Source organism: Sorex fumeus, unplaced genomic scaffold (genome assembly GCF_029834395.1).
Source record: "Sorex fumeus unplaced genomic scaffold, SorFum_2.1 ptg000042l, whole genome shotgun sequence".
In the NCBI taxonomy this organism is placed as follows: domain Eukaryota; kingdom Metazoa; phylum Chordata; class Mammalia; order Eulipotyphla; family Soricidae; genus Sorex; species Sorex fumeus.
Genome location: NW_026606099.1, coordinates 8,661,896 through 8,672,904, shown reverse-complemented (window position 1 = coordinate 8,672,904; position 11,009 = coordinate 8,661,896). Strand labels below are relative to the sequence as shown.

The 11,009-nt window shown below is 57.8% G+C and overlaps 1 protein-coding gene across 1 annotated transcript; it reads left to right on the top strand.

Annotated features, from left to right (window-relative positions):
• Positions 1–3,616: 3,616 nt before the first annotated feature.
• LOC130029326 (keratin, type II cytoskeletal 3-like) lies at positions 3,617–9,202 on the top strand. Its single transcript, XM_056120266.1, has 8 exons — positions 3,617–3,680; positions 3,858–4,123; positions 5,589–5,809; positions 6,269–6,329; positions 6,950–7,045; positions 7,203–7,367; positions 8,314–8,439; positions 8,978–9,202. The coding sequence occupies exons 1-8, from the start codon at positions 3,617–3,619 to the stop codon at positions 9,200–9,202; spliced, it is 1,224 nt and encodes a 407-aa protein (XP_055976241.1).
• Positions 9,203–11,009: the final 1,807 nt, after the last annotated feature.

The following is an 11,009-nucleotide window of genomic DNA, read 5'->3' as shown; positions in this document are numbered from 1 at the left end:
CCCAACCACAGCATCAGAAGTCAGAGCCGAGCCCTCAGCTCCTACTCCGTGGAGAATGGGAGCCGACTGAGCCTCCTGCTGTCTGGATGGTTCTATGTCCCTGCGCTCACAGGCTGCTGGGCTTTGGCGGTCACCAGGGCTCTCTGTAGTATAGAGAGCAGTTCCCGAAAGAGCTCACTCCCACCCTGGCCTCAGCCCAAGTCTGCCCAGGACCCCGGAGCTGAGAGCTTCTTCCTCCCATGCTATCCCTGCCAGGGCCCCTGCCTGCAATGCCCATCTCTCCTCTGCATTTTCTGCTGTACTCACCCACCTGCCGTGCCTGACCCAGCACCACCCAGCCCTGTGCGGGCCCTTGCCAGCCTGTCCTTTGCCCAGTGCCTGCGCCTGAGTCCCCCTTCAGCCTCTTGGTTGCCGGCACAGAGAATCCAGTGTCTCAGGATAGAGGAGGTGCTGGCCACAGTCAGTCCAGGAGGCAACGCTGTGGCTTCAGACAGTAGGGGTGCAGGGCCTTTGCCCTCCTAGGGCCCCCAGGAAACACACGGCTGGCTGGATCCGGGTGACTGCTGGCCACAGTCTGCTCTTTCTCTCTTAAGAGGCCCCCGAGGAACAGAGTTGGGCCTTTATAGTCTGCAGGTGGAGGGGATTAGTGGTGGAATTTGCCAGAAAGAAGGGATTTGGGATGGGCCCTCATTAGAGTCCTAAACTTCCACCTCAATTTCTCTGGAATTTGTCCTTGATGTGTAAAATGCAAACTGTCTTCTCAGCATATTCCTGCTGGGCCAGGTCGTTGGCAACTGTCAGTGGGAGGAAGCTCATTATTAATTGTTCTCCAGGGCTTCTCTTTAATGTCGAGGATCTAAAACAGGGGTAGTCAGAGGGTGGGTCCCAGAGACCGTGGGGCCTTTTTGGATGAAGACATAGGGCACACTTGGAACCCAGAGCACTAGTTGGATCTTGGGGTCCAGATCAGCTCCCGGGATGGTGAGGAAAGCTATTTTGTCCATTACATCGCTGAGGGACCGGACCCCCTTGCCTTGCTCCAAAGCCCCAAATTCTGCAATCATTCTTCTCAGACTAACCATGACTTCAAAGTCGGGGATGCTGGTGGGCTAAGTGCTGGTGGGCTAAATGCTGGTGGTGCCATGACACCGGCACTTTCTCCTCCTCTGAGCCCTGGGCCAGCAGACCCAATGTGGATGACCCAATGTGGACTCCCTGCTTGGGTGCACAGTGCTCACCATGGCCTGGCAGAGGCGGAGGCCTTTCATGAGAAATTCGTTGGTGGCTGAGTTGAATGGGAACAACTTTCTACCTCGAAGGCTGGGCCCCAATCTGAACCCAAGTACCAAGTTTTCTATTCTTAGGGCAACAAGATGCTTTGGGAAAACTTGGCCACAGGGAACATAGAGGTGGCTAGGTTTGCAAGGGGCATCCATCTGTGCTGTAAAGGGAGAGGGAGCAAGAGCGAGAGCGAAAGCGAGAGAGAGAGAGAGAGAGAGAGAGAGAGAGAGAGAGAAAGAAAGAGACAGAGTCAGAGTTGAATCTTAGGGGGTAGGAGGAGGGCTAGCTCAGACAGAAGCCTCCCCGTTTTTGTGTTTTGGGTCACACCTGGCGATGTACAGGGGTTACTCCTGGCTCTGCACTCAGGAGTTACTCCTGGCGGTGCTCGGGGGACCATATGGGATGCTGGGAATCGAATCCAGGTCGGCCACGTGCAAGGCAAAAACGAGTCACAAAGAAAAAGGGGGCTGGGGCTGGAGAGATAGCACAGCCCTTTTTCTTTGTGACTCGTTTGCTTGGTGAAGGAGACAAAAGTGTAGGTGGGGTAATGACTCCAGGGCCGGCAGGTCACTGTTTGGCTTCTCCCCCTCTCCAGCTAGCTTGGCGGGGGAGTGGGGTGTCCAGGCAGGGCACATGTCCAAGAAGATGGTGGTCAGACTGGAAGAGGAGACAGGACAGGCTCATTTAAAGGGAGCGAGGGCATCTATAGAGACGCTTTTTCCAGAAGTACCTTGGGTTTTACCATCAGAAAAAGAGTCAAGACCAGCGTTGGCTGCTGAGGGAGAGGCCAGAGATGACATGAGGTTCACACAACGCATGGGTAGATGAAAGGACCTCACCTCAGGCAGCTTCCTCTGGGCCCACAGACCACTGTCCTCCCTCCTTCTCTCCCTCCCTCCCTCCCTCCCTTATTCCATCCTTCTCTCTGTCTCTGAAAATATTGGTAAGGGAAGGTCACTGGACACCCTCTGGGACTTCTGTAGAACCGATGGATTTTAGTCAACAATAGGTCCTGGAAAGAGCTGGCATCTAGGGCCAGCCCACGGCAGGACAGCAGGAACTGCTGAGGTCACTGGCCCCAGAGCTTGGAAGACAGAGTACAAAGAAATTGGGAACTTTTTGCATTCTAATGTGGAAAACTGAACAATGTGAAGAATTTCTGAACGCTCTCCTCTAGACCCTAAGGTGCTTGGCGTCAGTGCTGCAGTGCACTTCGGAACCTCAGGCTGGGGAGGCTCTCCACGAGTGGCTGGGTGGAGAGGTGGACCCAGCCAGGGGCAGTGGGCAGGCTTTCCTTGGTCTAGAGTCTCCCTGGGAAGGAACCTGAACTTCTCGGAAGGTAGAGGTGGTGTCTTCTGTGAGCCGAGGGAAGGGGTCACAAGAGTCCCAGGTTGGGCTTCTTGGTGGGATTTTGGCCCTGTGAGGTTGTGAGGCCTCTGACCTGGACCCTGGTTCTAGACCCGCTTCCTGCTGGCCCTGCTGCAGTTGCCCTTCCTTCTCCTCAGCCCTCCCCTTCCCCCTTCTCAGTCCTCAGCACATCCCGTCCTCTGGGACTGACTTTTCATCCACCCCACTCTCCCCAAGACCCCCTTACCACTAGTGCCAGGGACCCTGCTATATGCTTCTCATGGCCAATGTCCCAGAGGCCTCTACTGCACCGTCTCCCCACTCATTATCCTTCCCAGTCCCTTTCCCTTCATCCCAAGGTCCTCACCAGGGCTCTGCCTCAGCCCAGTACCTCCAGAGGTGGCCTGGTTGGGCAGAGTTGCTACCGGAAGAGACAGAGAAACGCTGACCTATCACTCCCGGCTGGCGCCAAATGGTCGGGATTATGGGCTGTGGCCAGTCCTGCAGGATGGCCCCCTCGCCCAACCCCTCGCCCCACTTCAGCTTAGTTTAGGTGAGTAACCCTGGGAAAAACAAAGCCAATTTAGAAATTTGGGGTGATTACCGAGGTGTGTTTTGCGTTTTGGACTCGACCTTTTGCTGCCAGGCAAACCAAAGCTGGTAATACCTCAATTAGTTGGCTGGCACCGTTCACCAGCCTGGCGCCCTGGCCCTATATAAGGGACATCCCCAGCCCAGAACCCCAGACAGCCTCTGAATCTGCTGCAGCTTCCGAGTGCATCTGTCTTTGGAATAACCACTGTCCACCATGAGTCGCCAAGCCAGCTACAACCAGCAACAGTCCTTCAGGTCCTCCAGCAACAGCCGCCGCCAGGGCTTCAGCGGCAGCTCAGCCGTGGTCTCCAGACAGAGCCGGACCAGTTCCAGCCAGTGCGGCTCCCGATCTGGCGGCAGTGGTGGTGGCAGCGGGTCTGCGGCTTGTGCGCTGATGGGGGGAACTTACGGCAGCAGGAGCCTCTACAACCTGGGGGGGAATAAGAAGATCTCCATCAGCGTGGCTGGAGGCAGCATGCGGCCTGGCTTCGGGGGGGCCACCGGTTTTAGAGGTGGCAGCAGAGGAATGAGTGCGGGCTTTGGTGGAAGGACTGGGGGCTTTGGTGGAGGCGTTGGAGGTTTCGGTGGAGGAGCTGGAGGTTTTGGTGGAGGAGTTGGAGGCTTTGGTGGAGGAGCTGGAGGTTTCGGTGGAGGAGTTGGAGGTTTCGGCGGTGGCGCTGGTGGTTTTGGTGGCCCAGGTGGCTTTAGTGGCCCTGGTAGCTTTGGTGGGCCAGGTTTCGGAGCTGGTGGCTTCCCTGGGGGAATCCAGGAAGTGACTGTCAACCAGAGCCTCCTGCAACCCCTCAATGTGGAAATCGACCCCCAGTTTGGGCAAGTCAAGACCCAGGAGCGGGAGCAGATCAAGACCCTCAACAACAAGTTCGTCTCCTTCATTGACAAGGTGAGCCTGTCTCAGGACAGTGGAAAGTCGGGCCTAATCCACCTGGTCTCTTCCCTCTTCTCGTGAATCTGGGGGAGGCCCTGCAGGGTCTCCCCACAGCTCCTGCCCATCGTGGTCATAGATTATGGCTCTGTCTCAGCCCCTTGGGCAGAGCTGCCTGGCCCTGTGCAGGCCTCAGGTGCTGTGGAGAGCACGGCCATCGTGGATGCCCCTTTGGCCTCTGAAAGCTGAACACAGACTTTCTTCCCTGAGAGGTACTGTGAGCTGCTCCTTGTTGAAAGGGAGGTTGACTTGGCGGATGCTGGAATTTGTATCTGAGATACAAGTTACTCCTCCATCCATCGAGGGAGATAGAGGTTGGGGAGGGTGGGAGAGAGTCGGGGTGAGTATACCTCCTTCAGCATGAAGAGCCACACAAGCTGAGCCCACTTATTGCTGTGTGTGTGGCCACATGGGCTGGGCGGACTCAGGTCTTCTGGTTGAGGGACACCGTGACAACTGCTTTGTGACTAGCAGGGAGTTGGCCTTGGCCAACTGCTAAAGGTCTTCGTAGTATTTCTGAGTATGATGTGTGGAGACATCTTTGTGGCCTGTAATTAGGTTAGAAAGGGTTTGTGGGGGCTCTTGGTGTGAGGGGTTGGTGGTCCTCTCACCGGACATCTGCTCTGGGGAGAAGATACAAGAGAAGTAATCCTTCATGTTGGGGTGTTAGATGTCTTTGAAAGAACTGTTCCAAGCAGGTGCTTGAATGGCAGCATAATCACAGAAAGGATGACAGGGAGGGGAATAGGAAATGGGGTTCAACACTCCAGACCTTCTCATCACACTCAAAAACTGTCCCGGGTCCTGACATCCTGAGTGCCCAACACAGGACTTCTGCAAGCATTTGTTGAAGGGCCAGTTAATTGCTGTCTATTCCACCTGCCTGGACAGTGACCTTCAACTTGAGCCCCCAGATGTTTTGTTGTAGCTTGGGTCAGAGGTTCAGATTCAGCAGAGTCCTGCGTTGAAGCAAGCCTGACAGATGGGGTGACCCTAGGTATGCCTCGACCCGGTTCTTGGGTCAGGATCTTCCTGAGAGCTGCAGCTCCATGGTTTTCTTTATTCCCACCTGAGTGCAGAGTGCCCAGATGCACCACAGACCTCCTCCTGGAGGGGCCCGGGGCTGTGGGATCTTCGTGCTATAGGTTGAGGACTCAATGCATGAGCAATGAACACACACATGCAAAGATCATGGAGCCGACGTAGGTGCTTGGTCGTCTTGTGACTTTGTGTTTTTCTGGGTTCCTGCTTCCCTGTCTGCGGTGGGCTCCGACCTCCTCAGCATTAGCACCAAGCTAATGTGGTAGGCAAGGGGGCAACCCTGCTGGAGAGAAGGGAGCCCCGTGGGTGTGGGTTCTGGGGAAGACCCAAGCTGGCCGGCCCCCCAACGGCTCCTCGATGGCCCTTTCTCATTGGCTGGCAGGTGCGCTTCCTGGAGCAGCAGAACCAGGTCCTGGAGACCAAGTGGCGCCTCCTTCAGGAGCAGGGCTCCGACTCCAACAGCAGCAACAACAACCTGGAGCCGTTTTTTGAGAACTACATCAGCAGCCTCAAGGACTTCCTGAACGGACTGCACAACGAGAGGGACAAGCTGCAGGACGAGCTGAGGGGCATGGAGGAGCTGGTGGAGGACTTCAAGATGAAGTGCGTGCTGCTGCCAGGGTCCCAGGGCAGGGGAGGGGGAAGAAGGGGGGGGCACCCAGAGGCAGATGCAGAAGGCCTGGGCTCTGTGCTCAGGTGGCATTCTGTGCCAGTTGGCTGCAAGCTCATACAATTGTCTCCTACTTATTCCAACTTTCAGTATCCTGGCCTTGAAAACAGAGGCTCCAGGCCTGTGTGGGTCAGAAAGTCTTTTGGGCATTCGATGACGGGGCACATTCATACGATTTGGAGCATTTGGAGACATCTTCCGAATGAGTTTTTATTTTCCTCTCAGTTGACCTCTAAACGCAAAACAACTCACTTTAGACTTAAGGCTCAAGCTTTGGGGGCCATGTCATGACCAAGCCCTGTTCTAGCACTTGTAGCTCTATAGATTGGGCAAACTCTGGGGCTAAGGGGTGTCCCAGGGTAGGTGGAATGGAAGGGCCTCTTGTCTCCCAGGTATGAAGAGGAGATCAACAAGCGCACGGCCGCAGAGAACGACTTCGTAGTCTTGAAGAAGGTAAAGGAGCTTCTCCTCCCTCAGACCCAATTCTGCCCTAAAACTCGACTGGGCAGATGGCTTGAGGCTGAGGGGAGGTAGCTGTGTCCCTACTACCAGTTTCTGGGCTCTGTTAGGCTGTTTGGGTGAGGGTCAGGCTTCAGGAAGGAGGCCCCGGAGGGGCTGAGAGGGAGGCAGGACCTAGCGCCTCAGGGCCCCATGAGTTCCCTCCTGCAGCAGGCTCTAAGGACCATCCCACTTTTGCCCTGATCTCCTGAGGAGTGCATGGGGGGCACATGAATAGATTAGGCCTTGAGTTCTGATTGGAAGACAGGTAGCAGGAAGAAGCAGGGTTTGCAGTTTTCTTCTCACAGGGTGGTAAGGGAGAGATAAGAGTCTGTCAGAACCTTGTCACATTCTCTTCCTCTGGTCTCAGTGGCATGGCTCTGGCCAGCCAAGTTCCCCCCGAGAGCAAGCACAGGTCCAGAGGCACAGAGGCCAGTCAGAAATGTGAGGACCCTCACCCGCATGAACGTCACTGAGGGGAGCTCTGCCGGGGGCGGGGGCAGCCCATCCTCCTGTCAGAGTTCAGGACTGGGCAGTCTGTGGGCAGGAGGGGACAGTGACTGACTCTCTCCCAGGATGTGGATTGTGCCTACATAACCAAAGTGGAGCTGGAGGCCAAGGTGGAGAGTTTGACGGATGAGATCAACTTCCTGAAGGCCCTCTACGATGCCGTAAGTCTTCAAGCCCCCAAGGTGTCCCAGCTGGCTCTGTCCTGACAGAAACATCCCCCCTCCCCCTGCTCCTCAGTCTGTCCCTGCCCTATACCCTCCCCCCAACCCCCCAGAGTGTGGGTTTCCTCAGAGAGGACATGACTGCCTGGCTCTGTAGGAGCTGTCCCAGATGCAATCAGACACCAGTGACACGTCCGTGGTCCTGTCCATGGACAACAACCGCTGCCTGGACCTGGACAGCATCATCTCGGAGGTGCGCGCCCAGTACGAGCTGATCGCCCAGAGGAGCAAGGCCGAGGCCGAGGCCCTGTACCAGAGCAAGGTGGGTGAGCTCCAAGCAGCACTGGGGTCTTCTCTCCCATGTCCAGGTGGGCAGAGCCCACCCTCCCATTCTGCTGCCATGGCAACCCTGCTACCCTTCCTGCTGGTATGGGGTTACTCCCAGAATCTCCCCTCCTACCCGGGAACTGCCCCCTTGCCCCTGGCCTTAATCTAGTTATCTATGACGTTGCCCCAGGAGACATAGTGGGGGTGCAGCAGGGTTGCTAGTGGGGGCTAGTAGCTAGGAAACCAGGGATGCTGCCCAATGAGCAGCAGAAGATCTTCCCCACAGAAGACTTCCCTGCCCAGAGAGTCAAGGCCAAGAAGTCTGATCTTCAATCCCTCTGGCTGGGAGTGTCTTGCTGGCACTGGCCCATGTGTGGTTTGCATTTGAAGACCCTGCAGGGTTGAAGTCAGTATCCAGAAGAACGAGGGGAAGGTGTTGGTAGGGAGCTGAGCAAGCTAGTCTCTGGACACAAGGAATTCTGGGCACCTTCCCTCCCTGCATCCCCTCCCCCTGACGCCGAACAGGGCTGGCCCCCGATGCTTGTGATTCCTCTGGCTTTTCTTCTGCTTCAAAGCTCCTGGCAGTTAAGGAGATGGTTCTGGCCCAGAATGTGTTTGCAATCTAGTCTTGTGCTCTCACTCGACAGCAGGCTGAGTCTGGTCATGGGCTCAAGTGGTCGTGCCTCAGTTTCCTCATTCATAAAATGGGGATGACAGTGACCGCCTCATCAGGCGATAGTCAGGTGTCAGTAACAAGACACGTGGTGCCAGGTCTGGTCCACAAACGGCAGCTGCTGCACCAGGGATGGAATGCCTGGTTCCTCCGACCTGGTCCAAGGGACCCAACTGTTCCCAGCTTTCCTGCCCATGCCTCAGAGGACCTGGATCAGGGTGCTGGCAGGCCTTGCTGACTTTCTGAAAGTGTGACTCTTTCCCCTCAGCTGGGTGAGCTGCAGAGCACAGCGGGCAGGCATGGGGATGACCTGAAGAGCACCAAGAGTGAGATTTCCGAGCTCAACAGACTGATCCAGAGGCTGCGGGCTGAGATCGAGAGCGTCAAGAAGCAGGTGAGTGGGGGAAGAGAGGGCCAGGGCCAGAGACACGGGCTTTGGCTTGCATGGAGCTCTGGGGCACAGCGCATACCATAAAGGCCCCCGGTGTGGGTCCAGAGCAGCGCCAGCTCGGTGCTGAGCCAGAGATGGTGTTGGGACCTGGGCCCACCTCCCCGGAGACTGCAGGAACAGAAGCTGCTTGCCGGAGACCAGAGCAGGAGACTAGCCAAGGGTCCCCTCTAGAGAGGCTGGGGTGGAAGAGCTTTTCTGCTAACACAGGAAGGCTTCCTGGAGGAAGGAGGTTTTCTAAAGATACTCAAACCACAGAAGAGGAGAGAAGTCGAGGGGGAATCTGATTTCCTGCCCTGGGTCCTGGAGGCCAGGCGCTGCCAAGCCCACTCCGTGTCGTGTTAAGCACCAGATCCAGGCCCAGCGTGAACCTCTGGGGGCTGCCATGCCCTCAACACCCCAATGAGAAGCGGACGCCGGTCACATAGGACCTGGGTGAACGCCCCGTTTCTAAACTGCACTGCCTCCCCCCTGCAACCGCCAGAATGCCAACCTGGAGACGGCCATCGCCGACGCGGAGCAACGTGGGGAGCTGGCCCTCAAGGATGCCAACGCCAAGCTCCAGGAGCTCAAAGCGGCCCTGCAGCAGGCCAAGGAGGAGCTGGCCCGGCTGCTGAAGGAGTACCAGGAGCTGATGAACGTCAAGCTGGCGCTGGATGTGGAGATCGCCACCTACAGGACCCTCCTGGAGGGCGAGGAGTGCCGGTGAGTGGGGGCTCCCCGCTGGGCCCCCAAGCCTGCTGCCTGGACATGCAGGCTCCAGGCCCAGCCTCCTTCCCCGGCTCTGAGAGATTGCCAGGCATCCAGGAGAACCACATTTTCTGTACGACCGACCGTTGTCCCCACACCCCCACCCCACCCCACCCCATCCAGTTCACAGGCAGCACACCAGCACACTCATTACTGGGACTTTTTTTTTTCCCCAATGTTTTTGGACAAATGGGTTTCTGGAGCTGGTCCTTGGACTCAAGGCTCTGACCGATGCCGATTTGGATATTTATTGATTTAATGAATGGGGGGAGGATGGGTAATTGCCAGGACAATCCGTGCTCTGTTCCTCCAACAGTTGGTGGAAAGGGTGGCGGTCTCACCTGACCTCAGCCCAGAGAAACAGGCGTCCAGGGCTTGTTTGTCACCCCTGATGCAGTTCTTTCTGCCATGGCCACGCGCCAGTGAGAAGCTGGGGGGTGGGAGTGAGGGCTGGGGGGCTCCCGCAGCTGCTCGCCCGCGTTGGTGCATTTCACGAGATGGTTAACAGGAGGCTGGTCTTCCCGCAGGATGTCCGGGGAGTGCCAGAGCTCCGTGAGCATTGGTGAGTGTCAGACGTGGCCCTGGGAAGGGGAGGAGGGTCCTTCGCCCCGCGGGGGTCAGAGGCTCTGCATCCCCTCTGCAGGGGGAGAGGTGGCAGAGGGGCCAAGGGGCTCCTCCCTCACAATCTCCGGGACAATCTCCGCGGGCGGTGCCCGGGGACTGCTCCGTGGGTTCAGTCCGGGGGGCGGTCCCTGTGGGCTGGACGCTGGGCCTGAGCAGGCCCCCTCCAGCTATCCTCGGACCCCCGACCTCTCCTCTTTTGCAGAGATGGTTCACAACGCCAGCGGGAGCAGCACCAGCGGCGGCGGCGGCGGCAGCAGCGGCTACCTGGGCGGCGCCAGGGGCGGCAGCGGCTCTCTGGGCGGAGGCGCCGGGGGTCGCGGGGGTCTGGGCAGCCGCGGGGGCTCGGGCGGCGGCAGCTCGGGGGAGCGCGGCGGCTCCTACTCCAGCGGCTCCAGCTCCATGACGCGCCGGGGCGCGTCCGGCGCGGGCAGCTCGGTGGTGCGCGGAGGGTCCTGGGCCGTCGCCGGCGGCAGCAGCAGCAGCTCTTCCCGCAGGTCTCAAAGTTCCTCCCAGAGCCAGCGATCCCAGCAAAAATTCTAGCCGGTGGCCGGGCTCCCAGTCCCTTTCCTGCCACCTTGCACTCCAGCTCTGCAGATCCCTTGCACGCCCTGAAACAGTGACACTCTCCCCCTGGAGGGGTTTCAGACCTGCCCCCCAGGGCCAAGCCTTCCCGGATGGTTGGTACGCTGGGAAGGGTGACGGGCTGGAACGCCACCCCCTCCCACCGGGCCCGCCCAGCCAGTGCCACCGCCCAGCCACTTGTCCCACTGCCCCCTGAGGGCACCCAGGTCCCCGTCCAGGTAGCCAGCAGAGTCCACTGCGCCCCACCTCGCCTTACCCCCGGTCCCCATCTCCTGCTGCTGCTTTGATTTCCCCTTCCTGTCTCCAGAAAAATAGTTTTCTGTTCTGTACCTTCAATAAACTGCATTGTGTTTCTGACATCGTGGTGGAGTTTTCACTGTGGATTCCAAGGCCCTTGGGCCAGGGATGACACTCAGCCCCTTCCTGGCACACAGCGGTGCCCTGCGCAGGGGGAACCCCAGAGTGAGTCCTGAGAGCAGCAGGCAGGAGTTCGGCTTTCACAGAGATCGATTTTCTTACTTGATAAGATTTTGCACCATAAAATTTCTTTGCGTCTGAAA